Source organism: Narcine bancroftii, unplaced genomic scaffold, assembly GCF_036971445.1.
Source record: "Narcine bancroftii isolate sNarBan1 unplaced genomic scaffold, sNarBan1.hap1 Scaffold_160, whole genome shotgun sequence".
Taxonomy (NCBI): domain Eukaryota; kingdom Metazoa; phylum Chordata; class Chondrichthyes; order Torpediniformes; family Narcinidae; genus Narcine; species Narcine bancroftii.
In genome coordinates this window covers 12071688-12088480 of record NW_027211895.1, presented here as the reverse complement: position 1 = coordinate 12088480, position 16793 = coordinate 12071688, and the positions used below count along the sequence as shown (strand labels likewise).

At 44.1% G+C, this 16793-nt stretch overlaps 1 protein-coding gene across 2 annotated transcripts in view; it reads left to right on the top strand.

Annotated features, from left to right (window-relative positions):
- LOC138750515 (guanine nucleotide exchange factor VAV3-like) overlaps positions 1–16793 on the top strand; it is a 280714-nt gene that overhangs the window by 46200 nt on the left and 217721 nt on the right. For both annotated transcript variants that reach the window (XM_069912593.1, XM_069912594.1), the window contains exon 3: positions 14318–14376. In XM_069912593.1, the coding sequence (XP_069768694.1) occupies positions 14318–14376 (59 nt within the window). The remainder of the gene's footprint in view (positions 1–14317; positions 14377–16793) is intronic.

Sequence of the window (16793 nt, the reverse complement as noted above, 5' to 3'; positions counted from 1 at the left end):
TAAATGGTAGACAATTGAGGAGTGCAGAGCAACAAAGGGATTTAGGAATGATGGTAAATAGTTCCCTCAAGGCTGATACTCAGGGAGATGGTGTGGTGAAGAAGGCATTTGGAATGTTGGCCTTCATAAATCGGAGTATTGAATTCAAGAGTAGGGAGGTTATGATGAAATTGTACAAGGCATTGGTGAGGCCAAATTTGGAGTACTGTGTACAGTTTTGGTCACCAAATTATAGGAAAGATATAAACAAAATAGAGAGAGTGCAGAGAAGGTTCACGAGAATGTTGACAGGATTTCAAGGTTTGAATTACAGGGAAAGGTTGTGCAGACTGGGGCTTTTTTCTCTGGAGCGTAGAAGATTGAGAGGGGACTTGATAGAGGTGTTTAAGATTTTAAAAGGGACAGACAGAGTAAATGTGGATAGGCTTTTTCAATTAAGAGTGGGGGAGATTCAAACTAGAGGGCATGGTTTAAGATTGAAGGGGGAAAATTATAAGGGGAACATGAGGGGAAATTTCTTTACGCAAAGGGTGGTGGGGATGTGGAATGAGCTTCCGACAGACATGGTCAAGGTGGGATAATTGGTTACATTTAAGGAAAGACTGGATGGTCACATGGATAGGAGAGGACTGGAGGGGTATGGACCGGGTGCTGGTCAGTGGGACTAGGAGGGTGGGGATTTGTTACGGCATGGACTATTAGGGCCAAACTGGCCTGTTCTGTGCTGTAAGTGGTTATATGGTTATATGGAATTGTGGTCTCAGCAAAGTTTTTACAGAACTTTCTATAATATCATTCCTAAAAATCTCCTAATAGCTTTCTTTCCCATATTGTCTGAACTTTCACCTGAACAGGTGACCAACAACATAACCAAGATATGTAACTGTAGCATGACGAAATTCACTTTTAGCCAAATTAACAGTAAGGTTTTCTACTCAAAGCTTATTGAACAATTTCTCTAATACAAGCATATGTGCTTCCCATATATCGTACCCCGTGACCAAATTATCAGTACATTTGTATGCTGTAAGTCGTGAATCACAGAGTTTATCATCCTTTGAAATGTTCCTGGAGATTTCTTCAACCAAATGGTACAACATTGTATTCATATAAACCTGATGGAGTTACGAATGCAGAAATTTGTCAACTTTTCTATTAAGGAAACACACCAGTAACTTTTTAACTAATCAATTTTCATAAGAAACCTACCCTTTTCAACCTTACCAAATGGAATCCCTCCAAAGCCCCTTGAGAATCTGGATGATATAGAACAATACAGCACAGTACAGGCCCTTCAGCCCTTGATGTTGTGCTGACACATATATTCCTTCCAAAAAAAATTAAACCCTCCCTATCCCATAATTCTCTATTTATCTTTCATCCACGTGCCTGTCTAACAGTCTTTTAAATGTTCCTAGTGTTTCAACCTCCATCACCCCTCCAAATCCTGTAGACTTCTATCAAATCTCCTCTCATCTTTCTACTCTCCAAAGAGTAAAGTCCCAGCTCTGCTAATCTTGCCTCGTATACTAATCTTTTGCTAATCTTTCTCTTATTCCAAGTGAAACATTAGACAGCCAGTCCTCTCCTTTTGCATGAACCACAAGGGCTTTGACCAGGCTGAACTAAGCACTCACAACCCGTCTTCCAAATGGGGTTTTTCACAAGCTTTCCAGCTTGTCCTGTTCCAGTTCCAGTTGCTGCTGCTGACTGTCAAACTGCAGAACTTAATTCCCCCCCTCTCTCTTTCTCTCTGAGAAAAAGCCTGTTTGACTCTCTCTGCTTGCAAAACCACATGACCCTCTGAGAACAGCAGTTTTCACTCCAGACAGTCTACGGCTCCGGCAAGTTCTTTCATCTGTTGCATTTTTGTTAACAACAATCCATTAGTGAAGTCTCTTGGTCACTCTCCAAAGCTTTTGAAAAGGCTCTTGGTGCCAGCCTGTCTGGCTTGAGCAGAGTTCTAGTATTTTAAATGAGATCTGTTTTAAAATGTTTGTATGTGACCTGCACTAAAAAACCTTCCCCAGTTTATCTCCCCAAAACATATGTATAATCTGAAACACGACTCCTGAACTCAATCCCCCTATTAATGAATCTCAGCATCCCATAGACCTTCTTATCTACCCTATCAACCTGTGTGGCGACCTTGAGGGATGTATGGATTTGCACCCCAAGGTCTCTCTGTTCATCCACAGTCTTCAGTCATCAACCATTAACCCTATGCTCAGCCTTCTGGTTTCTCCTTCCAAAATGCATCACCTCACACTTATTCAGATTGAACTCCATCTGCCACTTTTCTGCTCAATTCTGCATCCTGTCTATATCCACTTGTAACCTTCTACAACCTTCAGCTCCACCCACAACTCCTCAAATCTTCATATCATCTGCAGACTTACTGACCCATCCTTCCGCCTCTTCATCCAGGTCATTTATAAAAATCACATAATGCAGGGGTCCCAGAACAGATCCCTGCAGTCACCACTAGTCACCAACCTCCAGGTAGAATCCTTTCCTTCCACTACTACTCTCTGCTTTCTTCCTGCAAGCCAATTTTTTATCCACACTCCAAGGTTTCTCTGATCCCGTGCCTCAGGATTTTCTGGATGAGCCTGTCATGGGGGACCTCGTCAAATGCCTTGTTAAAATCCATGTCGACCACATCCTACTGCCCTACCCTCAATTTCTTTTGTTATCTCCTCAAAAAATTGAATTAGGCTCGTGAGGCTCAACCTTCCCTTCACAAAGCCACGTTGACTGTCATTGAGTTGACTGGACTTCTCCAAATGCTCAGAGATCCTATCCATTAGTTTGCACACTATTGGTGTAAGACTCACCAGTCTATAATTCCCAGGATTCTCCCTATTACCTTTTTTAAGCAATGTGACTACATTTGCCATTCTCCAATCCTCCGGGACCTCCCCTGCAGCCAAAGAGGACTCAAAGATCATAGTTACTGCCCAAGCTCTCTTTTCCCTTCCTTCCCACAGCAGCCTAGGGTAGATTGCGTCCGACCCTGGTGACTTATCAATCTTCATGTTTTTAAGAAGATTCAACACTTCTTCTTCTTTAATCTTCATGTTGTCTAGCACACAGGCCTGTTCTATTTCGATGTCACACTGATCAATGTCCTTTTCTCTTCTAAACACTGACACAAAATATTCATTTAGGACCTCCTCCACCTCCAGGCACTTGTTGCTTCCTTTATCCTTTAGCGGCCCCACCTTCATTCTTGTCATCCTTCTGTTCTTCACATGCACATAGAACACCTTGGGGTTCTCCTTAATCCTACATGCCAAGGTCTTCTCATGCCCCCTTCCAGCTCTCCTAAGTCCTTTCTTAAGCTCCTTCCTGGCTGCCATATACTTCTCATGAGCCCTTCCTGTTTCCTGCTTCCTTCTTCCTCTTGACTAGTTGCCTGACCTGTTTCATCAACCACGGTTACCTTTTCCCACCATTTTTTCTTGTCCCAGTGGGACAAACCTATCCTGAACCCAACAAGTGGTCCCTAAACTTCCTGCATGTGAGTTTTGAGATTTCACCCTTGAACGTCTGTTTCCATTTTACTCTCACTAGTTCCTGCCTCATCCCATTGTAATTAGCCCTTCCCCAGTTAAACACTTTCCCAGTTTGACTGTTTTTATCCTTTTCCATGACTATGTTGAAGCTCAGGGAGTTGTGGTCACTCTCACCGAAATGCTTCCCCACCGAGAGGTTCGCCCCCTGAACCAGATCCATTCCCCAGAACCAGATCCAGTCTGGCCTCTCCTCTCATTGATCAGACCGCACACTGTGTCAGGAATCCTTCTTGGACCCACTGACAAATTCAGCCCCATCCTTCCCTCTTGCAGTCAGGAGGTGCCATTCAATATTAGGGAAGTTGAAATCACCCATAACTACATCCCTGTATTTCTCACCATTCCAAAATCTGCCTGCTGATCTCCTCGGTGACCCGAGGGCTATTTGGGGGCCTGTAGATGACTCCCAGCCCAGTGAAAGCTCCCTTCCTATTTCTGACTTCCACCCACACCGACTCAGTGGACTCTCCTTCTGCAGCCTTCTCCCTTTCTACAGCCATGATACTGACCCTGACCAGTAATGCTACTCCCCCCCCCCCCCCCTCCTTTCTACTCCCATCCTATTCCTTTTAAAACACCTAAACCTAGGTACTTGCATCTGCCAATCCTGCCCTTCCTCCAGGCCAAGTTTCAGTAACGGCCACAACATCATAGTTCCACATACTGATCCAAGCTCTAAGTTCATCCCCATTATTCCTAATACTCTCAGTGTTGAAATAGACACATTTCAACCCCTTTATGTTCTGTCCCCTCCTATCTTCTATGTTTCTATGTTTCTGTCCTTCCTCACCAACTCAGAGCACACAGCTTCATGCTTTTGTCCCTCTACCCGAATCTCTGCCCTCACATTCTGATTCCCACCCCTCTGCCAAACTTGTGTAAACCCTCCCCAACTGCTCTACTAAACCTGTCTGCCAGGATTTTGGTTCCCCTCCAGTTCAGGAGGACCAATATCCTCTCCCCAATGATCCTTTTGCTCTTTTTACACTTGTCATATTGCTGAGGATTCATCTTTAACTTGGCTGACTGACATCTCTCATGTCCCTCATGAGTCCATTAGATTTCCCTCTAAAGTGAACGGCTGCACCATATACTCCTCATGGAATTCGCCTCACCCCGACCTGTCTATACCTGATATGCACTTCTTTACTTTTTTTTCCAAATCAGACCCTCAATATCTCACATCAACCAGGGCTCCCCGATGCTTGTCCTTCACAAACGGGAACGTTCTGGCCTTGAACTCTCCCAATCTCAGTTTAAAACCCTACCAATTGCCAGAAATTCCTTTACCTGCAAGCAATCTATCCCAATGAATTTCATCCAAATCAGGCTTTCCTCTATTTTGAATGAACTTCTGATCCATAAGACCACAAAATATAGGAGCAGAAGTAGGCTATTTGGCCCATCCAAACCTCCCTGCCATTGATCATGAGCTGATCCATTCTCCAACTCAACCCCACTCCTCTGCCTTCTCCCCATTATCTTTGATATCCTGACTATTCCGATATCTATCAATCTCTGCCTTAAATACATCCAATGACCTGGCCTCCACAACTGCCCATGGTAGCAAATTCCAGAGGTTCACCAATCTCGAGCTAAAGAAATTTCTCCACATCTGTGTTTTAAATGGGCCCCTTCAATCCTGAAGTTATGTCCTTGACTCCCCACCATGGGAAACAGCTTTGCCACATCTACTCTATCCAGGCCTTTTAATGCTCGAAATGCATCAGTGGGTCTCCCCTCATTCTTCAGTTCTCCATGGAGTCCAGTCCAAGAGCATCATATGCTAAACCTTTCATTCCAGGAATCATTCTTGTGAATCTTCTCTGAACCCTCTCCAATGCCAGCACATCCTTTCTTAAATAATGAGCCCAAAACTGTCCCTGTACTCTGAGTGATGCAGTTGTAGAGCATTACAACACAGTACAGGCCCTTTGACCCACAATATTGTGCTGACCTATTTATCTCTTTCCATAAGTATTTTAAAACTGATAGAATTATGTCCCGGTCCCAATTTTCGCTCTCACTGACACATCTACATGTTGCTTGAGAAAACTTTACAGAACATAATTTCCTCCCCATTCAAGCCTGCAGCATTTCGGCATCCCCAGCAATACGAGGGAAGCTGGAATCTCCCACTCTTTGTCTTGTGGCTATTTCCAGTCACCCTAAAAGTTTCCTCTAGTTCCTGTTGATTCGCTGTGACCCCTGCTCCTCACATTCCCATCAAATTTCACCACTGGGCTGGAACCCAGATGGTTAGAGGGGTAACAGGCATACTCTACACAATAAGCCCTGCCTCAAAGCTGTAGACAGGAGAGTTGATGGCTTTGGTGTTCCTTTCTCACCCACAAAAGGTAGTTTGAAATTTGGTTTAACATCACAGCATGGAGAGTAATCTCTTGCCCACCTCTGCACACTCTCAGTACTGTGTTGTGTGAGTCTGGATTTGTTTGCTCAGGTCTCATCTACTGATTCTGATCTGACCAGTGGTCTTGGTTTTACAGTTTAGCTGCAGCTGTGAAGGGGAGGGCCAGCAGGACATCAGAGACACAATTTGTTTCAGGATTGTGCGGTTCACCATGCAAACTTCCTTGTAGTGCCTCTTGAACTGCTTGATCTCTTTGTCTCCCTCCGTCTCTCTATTTCTCTCTCCCTCCCTTCCTCCCCTCCCCTCTCCCTTCCTTCCTCTCCCCTTCCTTCCTTCCCTCCCTTCTCTCTCCCTCCCTTCTCTCTCCCTCCCTTCCTTCTCTCTCCCTCCCTCCCTTCTCTCTCCCCCTCCCTTCCTTCCTCTCCTCCCCACTCTCCCTCCCTTCCTCTCTCCCTCTCTCCCTCCCTCCCCTCTCCCCTCTCTCTCTCTCCCCTCCTTTCCTCCCTTCCAGGGGGCACCATGTGTTAGACCTAGAGTCAAGCACTTCTACATGTCATAGCACATGGACTGACAAAGAATAAAGCTCTCTCCTCAAACAGAATGGATTTATTAACCAGTTACTGAACTCTGGGAAATAGCTGTGATGTAGAACCACAGGTGTGAGAAATTGTGACAATTATCTAGGGACACACAGTCATTGTGTTGACAGGCTTAAGGTTACATAAAAGGAGGAACAGTCCTGGTAGCTGCAAGAAACAGAGTGGCTTAAGGACAGAGTGGGATATTGAAATCGGGCCTTTTTCTCTCTGTGCTTTTGTGTCTCAGCGGCTGAGGAGAGCTGCTTGCTTAAAAACCGGGGAGGTAAGGAAGTTTATCATGCAAGTTGATGGAGTCAGCTAGGGCTGAGGATTGTTCCAGCTGTGGGATGTGGGAGATCTGGGATGGTAAAGTTGTCCCAGACCACCACATCTGCAGGAAATGCATTCAGCTCCAGATCCTTACTGACCGAGCACGGCAACTGGAGCTGGAGTTGGGTTATTCAGGAGGCCGAGGCAGTCATTGAGAAGAGTTACAGGGAGGTGGTCACCCCAAACAGACAGGACACAGGCAGCTGGGTGACCATCTGAGGAGGAAAAAGGAAGACACAGATAGTGCAGGGTACCCCTGTGGATGTCCCCACCGACAATAGGTATACTGTTTTAGATACAGTTGGTGGGGATAATCTACCAGGGACAAGTCAAGGTGGTCAAGTCTCTGGCACCTCAGCTCAGAAAGGAAGGGCTGAGAAGAGGAAAGCCTTAGTAATAGGGGATTCGTTGGTTAGAAGGGAAGACAGGAAGTTTGTCAGAAGGTATCGAGACTCCTGGTTGGTTTGACGCCTCCCAGTACCAAGGTCAGGGATGTCTCGGATTGACTTTGCAGCATTCTGGAAGGGGAGGGGGAGCAGCCAGATGTCATGGTCCACATGGGGACCAATGACATTGATAGAGGTAGAGATGAGGTCCTCCAAAGGGAATTTAGGGAGTTAGGTAGGAAGTTAAAAGGTAGGACCTTGAGGGTGGTAATCTCTGGATTGCTGCCTGTGCCATGCGCTAGACAGGGTACTAATAGGAAGTTGTGGCTGATGAATGTGTGGCTGAAGAGATGGGGCAGGGGTTCAGATTCTTAGATCATTGGGATCTCTTCTGGGGAAGGTCAGATCTCTACAAAAAGGACGGGCTGCACCTGAACTGGAGGGGGACCAATATCCTGGCAGGCAGGTTTGCTAGAGCTGTTGGAGAGGGTTTAAGTTAGTTTGGCAGGGGGAGGGTAATCAGAATGAGAGTGAAGAGATTAGCGTAGAAGGGAGATAAGGAGCTACGACGGAGAAAGAGGAAAATAGAAAAGGGTCAGCCAGTGATGACAAAAAGGAAGGGCAGGTGAGCAGGCAGAAGAAGGTGCAGTTCAACAGGAATCCAGTAAAAATGATATCAGTAGTGGGTCTCAGGGAACTGAACTTAAATGCACAAAGCATTAGAAAGAAAGTAGACCTGGTCACCCAGATTCAACTGAAAAGATATGACATTGTGGCCATTACTGAAATATGGCTCAATGAGGTGTGTGATTGGGAGCTCAGTATCTGAGGATTCACAGTGTATAGGAAAGATAGGTAGGAGGGTAGAGGTGGAGGGGTGGCTCTGATGGTAAGTAATGACGTTAAATCAATAGAAAGTAGAGACATAGGGTCAGCAGTGGTAGAATCATTATGGGTTGAATTAAGAAATGACTAGGGTAAAAAGACCATATTAGCAGTTATATTACAGGTCCCCAAACAGCAGCCAGGAAGTGGTCTATGAGTTACAGTTGGAAATAGAAAGGGCATGTCACAAGGATAATGTCAAAATAATTATGGGGAATTTTAACATGGCAGGGGATTGGGAGGGCAGGAAATTCCTGGATTCCAGGAGAATGAGTTTGTAGAGAACCTAAGAGATGGCTTTTTTGAACAGCTTGTTGAGAAGCCCAGCAGGGGATCTGCAGTTCTCAATTGGGTCACGAGCAATGAATCTCGGGGTCATTAGGGAGTTAAAGGTATTTGAGCCTTGAGGAAGCAGTGACCATAACATGGTCGAATTTAGTTTCAAATTTGAAAAGGAAAAGATGTTATCAGGGTGCACATAAGCTAATAAAAGCATATGTTCTCCCTCCAGTCATGAGAGCTTTTATTCACGCTACATGGGTATTTCAATTTTTCAGTGGAATAAAGGTAATTACAGTGGTATGAGAAAGGAACTGGACCAAGTCGATTGGAAAAGCAAACTAGTCGGAGGAGCAGAGCAGGATTGGAAGATATTTTTACGTAATAAAAAATATGCAGGTTAGATCTATTCCTAGGAAAAGGAAACTAGTCAAAAGAAAGATGATATCACTGTGGCGAACAGAAAAGTTGAAGGCCAAGATAAAAGTAAAGGGGAGGGCATAGAAGGAAGCGAGCACTAGTGGGTAATCAGAGAACTGGGAATCCTTTAGAAACTTACAGAAAGAAAGAAAGTTATGAAAGGAGATTGGCAAACAATATAGAAAAAAGATACTAAGACTTTTTTAATATAAAGAATAAAAGAGATAGGACTGATTTGAAAATGATGGTGGAGAAATTATAATGGGTAATAAAGAGATGGCAGGAGGAACTAAATGAATATTTAACATCAGTCTTCACTGTGGAAAACGTTAGCAATGTCCATGACAGGCAGAGGCTTCAGGGAGTAGAGTTGGATACAGTTAAGATGACTAGAGAAATTGTACCAGGGAAACTAAATGGATTAAAGATAGATAAATCTCCTGGACCGGATGATGTGTGGATTCATGGGCAATGATCTTCCAGAAATCAATAGACTCTGGCATGATTCCAGGAGATTGGAAGGTTGCAAATGTGGTTCCGCTGTTTAAGAAGTGAGAGACAGAAAAAAGGAAACTATAGGCCTATTCGGATTAGGTGATGAAATACCTGGAGATGCATGAGAGGATAGGTCCAAGTCAGCATGGTTTTTTAAAGAGTAGATCGTGCCTGACCAAACTATTCAAGTTTTTTGAAGAAATCTCAGGTAGGATCAACAAAGGGCAGGTCGTGGATGTTGAAAAGTTTGATTTTCAAAAGGCTTTCAATAAGGTGCCGCATATTAGGCTGATAAATAAAATGAGGGCCCATGGAATTACAGGGAAGTTATTAAACTAGATAGAAAAGTGGCTGAAAGGCAGGAAGCAAAGGGTTGAAATTAAGGGTTCCCGTTCTGGATGGCTGCCTTTAACTAGTGATGATCTGCAGGGGTCGGTATTGGGGCCGCTGCTGTTTACAATTTATATTAATGATTTGGATTGTGGAATGAATTGTTTTGTGGCCAAATTTGCGGATGACATGAAGAGATGGGGAAGTGCAGAGAGACCTAGGGGTACTTGTACACCAGTCTCTGAAGGCGAGCATGCAGGTACAGCAGGCGGTTAAAAAGGCAAATGGTAGGTTGGCCTTCATATCAAGAGGGTTTGAGTCTAGGAACAAGGATACCTTACTGCAGCTGTACAGGGCCTTGGTGAGACCCCACCTGGAGTATTGTGTGCAGTTTTGGTCACCTGATCTAAGGAGGGATGCTCTTGCAATGGAGGGAGTGCAGAGGCAATTCACCAGGCTGATACCTGGAATGGCAGGAATGACTTAGGAGGAAAGATTGCACAAATTGGATTGTACTCGCTGGAGTTTAGAAGATTGAGAGGGGATCTCATAGAGACCTATAAAATTCTGGCAGGACTGGACAGAATGGATGCAGATGGGATGTTTCCAAGGATGGGAAAATCCAGAACCCGGGGCCATGGTTTGAGGATAATAGGCAAACCATTTAGGACCGAGATGAGGAGGAATTTCTTGACCCAGAGGGTGGTGAATCTGTGGAATTCATTGCCACAGAGGGCAGTAGAGGCAGGTTCATTACATCTATTTAAGAGGGAATTAGATCTATTTCTTCAGTATAAGGGTATTAAAGGTTACGGAGAGAAGGCGGGGACGGGGTACTGAACTTTAAGATCAGCCATGATCTCGTTGAATGGTGGAGTAGGCTCGAAGGGTCAAATGACCTACTCCTGCTCCTATCTTCTATGTTTCTATGTTTCTATAGGTGGTGGAGCAAGAACCGTTGAAGAAACTGTAAAGTTGCAGAAGGATAGAGACAGATTGGGAGACTGAGCAAAAATAAGGCAGATGAGATACAACGTTGAGAAGTGTTTGGTTCTTTTGAATTAAAACGATCTACTAGACAGGGATGCCCTCTCTCTCTGGCAGCATTATTTGTATTGATGATTGAACCTTCAGCGCGAGCAATAAGGCAAGAAGAAAGAATTTAAAGGAATATAAAATTAGTTTATTTGCAGATGATGTATTGGTATATTTGACTGACCCAAAAGGATCTCTGAAAATACTGCAGGAAAGATTGTCACAGTATGGGGAGAGATCTGGTTATAAAGTGAATTGGAATAAGTTGGATGCAGATTATTTGGAATGCAAAGCGGGTAGTAGGATTTTAATGGTCAAAGTGTATTAAGTACTTAGGTATTAAATTGAATAAAAATATAAATCAATTAGTAGAATTGATTATCTACCATTATTATCTGCAATAAAAGAGGATTTGAATAAATGGAAGGATTTACCATTAACGCTGGTGGGAAGAATGAATTGTATAAAAATGAATATATTTCTTAGATTACAATATTTTTTTCAGAATATTCCTTGTAAAATACCGAATAAATTTTTTTAAGGATTTAAATGTTGCGGTGAGGAAATTTTTATGGAAGGGAAAGATGACGTGTGTTTCAATGCATAAGCTAACATGGAAATATGAATTAGATGGTATGCATTTTGAGAATTATAAAGCAGCTCAACTGAGAATTATTAATAGAATGGTTTGATTTAGGGAGTTCAGATACTTGGTTAGATATCGAATTGATTAGAATTGGAGTGATTAGAAGAGAACATTTTATTTATAAGTGGACAAGTAAAACTGTGAATAATTATAAATCTCCGGTTTTGTTTCATTTGCTAAGTATGTGGGAGGAGGAGGTTACTAAATTAGAGGAATGCCAGGTGGATTATCCAGATATACTCCTTTGTTGCAAAATAAGAGTTTGCCTTTCACGATGGACAATAACCTCCTTAAAATTTGGAACCAGAAAGGAATAAGAACAATAAATGATTGTTTTGAGGTGAGTCGTTTTTTATCATTTGATAGGTTGAAGGAGAAATATCAAATTCCTAATAATACTCTTTTGTTATTATCACCTTAAATCAATGTTGGATGATTGTTTTGGGAGACATTTGGAATGACCTAAAGAATCATTATTTGAGGTATTCATTTGAGATGGAGGAAAGAAAAGATTTATTTCAAGAATGTACAAGTTATGACAATGGAAAATGTTTAAGGTGGATTTGCATAAATCACGACTTAAATGGGAGGAAGATTTGGGGATTCAGTTATATTGATAATTGGAGGAAGATTAATAAAGATACTATGATAAAGTTAGTTAACATTAAGTATAGGTTGGTAACTTATAACTTTATACATCAATTATACTTAACTCCTGAACATTTGAAACGATACAGTGTTTCAGATTTGTGTTTTCGATGTAATGAGCAGAAGGGTACATTTTTGCATTCAGTTTGGGCATGTGATAAGATTAAAGGTTTTTGGGCTAAATTAAGAGACTTGTTTGCAGGAAATGTTGAAAGTACATTTTTCTCTAGACCCAAAGATCTTTTTAATTGGGAACCTTACTGAAATGACTTTATTACATCAATTAGATAAATTTCAAATGGCATTTTTGAGATTGGCTTTAGCAGTAACAAGGAAATGTAGAGCTGTTTTATGGAAAGATCAGATGGAGCTTAGTTGACCAAGATGGTCCTGTATTCCAATGGAGAAGATAACATAATTTAAGAGATCAATGTTACAGATTTAAAAAGATTTGGAACTCATATTTGGATTATTCTAATTTGAAAATCTGAAACTGGTCGTGTGCAGCTGGGTCTCCACATTGAATACTAAATAAATGATTGAAGTTCTCCTTATCTCTTTTCTTTTTTATGGGGAGAAGTGGGGTAGATTCAGGTTAAGGGGGGTGGGGTTAGGTTTTTAGATCTTTTTTTATAGATCTTGTTTTTTCTATGTAAATGTAAATTGCTTTTTGATAATTTGTTAATTCTAGCTCTGCATTTGTGGTTATTAACTTTGCTTTATATAAAATATTGAAAAAAAAGTGAAGTGTTCAGTTGCACATTTTGGCGTTGAAAAAAACAGGCAGAACACTATTTGGATGGGGAAAAATTCAATCCTCAGATTGCAGAGTAATCTCAAAGTTAATGACCAGATTGGTCGTGAAGAAAGCGAAAGCTATGCTGGGGTCACTTCGAGAGGAATATTGTATAAGAGAGGAGTTGATGAGGCTCTTTGGGGCCCTGGTGAGACCTCATTGGGAGAATGTGTGCAGTTTTGGGCCCCCTATCTTAGAAAGGATGTGATGTTATTGGAGAGGGTGCAGAGGAGATTTACCAGGATGATTCCCGGAATGCAGGGGCTAATCAGAAGGTTGTGGATTTGTGGAACTCACGTCCGCACACAGCAGTAGAGGCCCGATCACTGGGAGAGTTTAAGCAGGAAAATGATAAGTATCTAATTGGTCGGGACATCACGGGAAATGGGGAAGAGGCTGGCAATTGAAACTAGGTATGAGGATATTTCTAACTTCACTGGCACATGGCTCAGGGAGCAATCCTGAGATCACAGCCCTGGACATCCTGTCCTTCAACCTAGCGCCTAACTCCCTGAACCCTCCATGCAGGACCTCTTCACCCTTCTTACCCACATAATTGGTCCCTGCATGGACCATGATAACTGGCTGCTCGCCCTCCCTCCTGAGAATTCAGAGAACTCAATCAGAGGTATCTCAGACCATCAGGGATGCTTGATCTCTCCTACAGAACCTCTTATCTGTTCCCCTAACTATAGAATCCCCTATCACTACAACTCTTCCCTTTACCTCCTTCCTTTCTGAGCTGAGGGTCCATTTTCAGTGCCAGAGACGTGACCACAACAACCTGTCCCTGGTAGGTCATCCCCACCAACAATATCCAAAATGGTATATTTACTGTTTCTGGGAACAGCCACAGAAGTGCACTGCTCTCTCTGTCTATTTCCTTTCCCTCTCTTGACAGTCACCCAGCTACCTGTCTTCTGAATTTTGGGGATGACTGTCTCCCTGAAACTCCTCTTTATCAACCCTTCTGCATCTCGAATGATCTGGAATTCATCCAGGCCCAGTTCCCTAACTCAGTTTGTCAGGAGCTGCAGCTGGATGCACCTTTTGCAGGTTTAGTCATCAGGGACAATTGTGCTGCCCCAGATTTCCCACGTTTTACTCATTGAAAGCAAACTTGTCCTCAGCCTCTACTCGCCAAAGCCTCTTGAGCCAAAGCCTCAAAGCCCCACTCCTATCCTGGGCCACTCACCCACTGGCCGCTCCTCTTCAGCTTCCCCTCCTTTTATTTGTCCCTGCCAATTATCTCAAATGCTCACTCCCACAAATCAACATCTGTTTAACCCTTCTCAGCACAGAGACAGGGAGGGATGTGGGGGATGGTGCGCAGTGACCGAGGTATATTGGAGGAGTATGGATGAGGAGGGGAAGGGTGAGTAGCAGCACTGGTAAATGGTGATGCATCAGAGGGTGTCAGTTCACTGTTCACAGGATGGAGAGGTGATGAGGACAGGGAGGAGGTGGGTGTCCAGAGCTGTGGAAGGATGGGATCAGGGCATGCATCCATCACACCTTCACTGTTCATTCCTTTCCCCAGGTGATTGACACCCTGTCCCGACTCTCTCACACCACTCTCGCCCTGAGCTCTGGAGTCAGGTAAGACCACCATCAGCTTTCTGCTACCGACTCCTCTCTCCACCTCCACCTCCCCACCCACCTCCCTCCTCACTCCCCCTGACCTCCCTCCTCACTCCCCCTCCACCTTTCCATCCTCCCCCATCTCTCTGCTCCCCCTCCATCCCTGTTCCCTCTTCCCATTCCCTCGTTCCTGTCCCTCTATCCTCCAACTCCTCCCTCCCACCATAAACAATGCCTAGTGACCATGCTTCATCAACAGTGCCCTGGCAGCACTGACCTCTTCTCACTGACCTATGCCGGTCAATTGTTTGTGATTGATTCAGTGGGAACACTTTGAATCCCTTTGTACCCAACCCCCTCAAAATAATGACCTGAGTTTCATTTTCTTTCCAAAATGGATAATCTGTATGATGACCATCTGCCAACTCTCTGCCCAGTCACGAGCTCCGCCTGTTGCTCCAGGTTTTGTGCCGCCCTCACCTCCCTACATGTTGTTGGCTTTACACCAATTACACAGAGATCCTGCGAATCCCTGGGGAACCTCCCGTTACTGATGAAAATCCCTGGATCACCTGCCCCGTTATTGATGACGGCCCCTGGGACACCTGCCCCGTTACTGATGACGGTAGGAATCTGGCCCTTTATCCCAACCCTCCTTCCTGTTCGCTGCTCTCTGCCGTACTTATGGTGACGTCTCTCCGTCCCTTTGGCGTAACCTATTGTGGCACATTATCAAAGGCCTTCTGGACATCCCAATGCACCACACCGACTTGGTCCCTGTCATCCATCAGTTTGTTACACCCTCAGAGAAGATTTGTCAATCACGCTGTGTCCTTAATCAGCCCATGGCTGTCCAAATACCTATATATCCGATCTCTCAGAACTCCTTCCAATAATTTACCCACTGCTGACGTAAGGCTCACTGGCCTACAATTACCTGGTTTATTTTTGGAGCCTTTTTTAAACAACAGGGCAACTTGAGCCACCCTCCAATCCTCTGGCACCTCACCCGTGGCTAAGGACATTTTAAATGTATCTGTAGGGGCCCTTGCAATTTCTACACTGGTCTCACTCAAGGTCCAAGGGAAGATCATATCCAGCCCAGGGGATTTATTTACCTTTATTCACTGTAAGGCAGCAAGCACATTCATGCCACTATTGTTTGTTTCCCTTCCTTCCTCATACACTCTGCCAGTTTCCTGAGTAAATACTGATGCAAAAAATCTGTTTCAGATTTCCCCCATTACGCGAGGCTCCACACATAGTTGACCACTCTGATCCTCTCGGGGACCAATTTTATCCCTTACTATCCTTTAACTCTGCCAGAGGAACCTCATATCTTCATTTTACCGTCCTGATTTCCTTCTTGAGTATTTTCTGTGCTCTTCTTGTACCTCATTAGCTTCTTGTTGCCTATACCTGCTATACACCTCTCTCGCATAACTTTTCTTGCATCCATGTGCCTGTCTAGGAGTCTTGAATATCCGTATTGTACCAACCTCTCCTCCCCACCCCCAGCAATACATTCCAGGCCCCATGGAGAAAAGTCTTTTCTCTGACATCTCTCCTAAACTTTCTTTCATTCACCTCAGATTTCAGGCAACATCCTCTGCACTCTCTCCATAGCTTCCACATGCTTCCCATAATGAGAACTTTAATTTAATTTTAAATTTAGCAGTCAGCCAGTAACAGGCCCTTTTGGCCCACAAGCCCATGCTGCCCAATTACACCCAACTGACCCACACTCCTGATAAATTTTGAAGGGTGGGAGGAGACTGGAGCCCCCGGCGAAACCCATGCAGACATGAAGAGAACGTGCCAACTCCTTACAGATAGCATGGGATTTGAACCCTATCCTGAGCAGACAGTGATGCAACCAGTCAGAAAATGCTCTCGACAGTACATCTGTAGAAGTTTGTGAGAGTCTCTTCAGGGCCATCAAGCAGCCTCTTCCCCCACTGCTACAGCCCCCTGTCCATTCCAACAGTGACTCCCGAGCTCCAGGCATCAGGTCACTCTCCTTGACTCCTGGCTCCCAACCCACAATAAGATTAGGAATCTGTCAGCTCCTGAGGGCCTTGGGAAGCACTGCTTGCCGGCGACACTCATGAACGCTTTCTGTTCAAGATCCTCATGAATACAGTAGCACTGCTGAGCCAGAAGAGTGGTGAGCGGAGTCACAGTGCTGCTCCAAAGGATTCAGCTGCCCCATACAAATCCAACAGCCCTGTACAGGCTTTAAATGTCCTATTAAAGGAGCTGACAGTTTTTATTTAAAATTCTGCAACTGCAGGGGTCTATGCCCAAGATGACAATGACCTTCTTAACTATCCTATCAACCTGGGCGGCAACTTTAAGGGGTCGATTGATCTGGTCCCTAAGATCCCTCTGTTCATCCACACTGTTAAGAATCCTACATTAACCTGCCTTAAAGA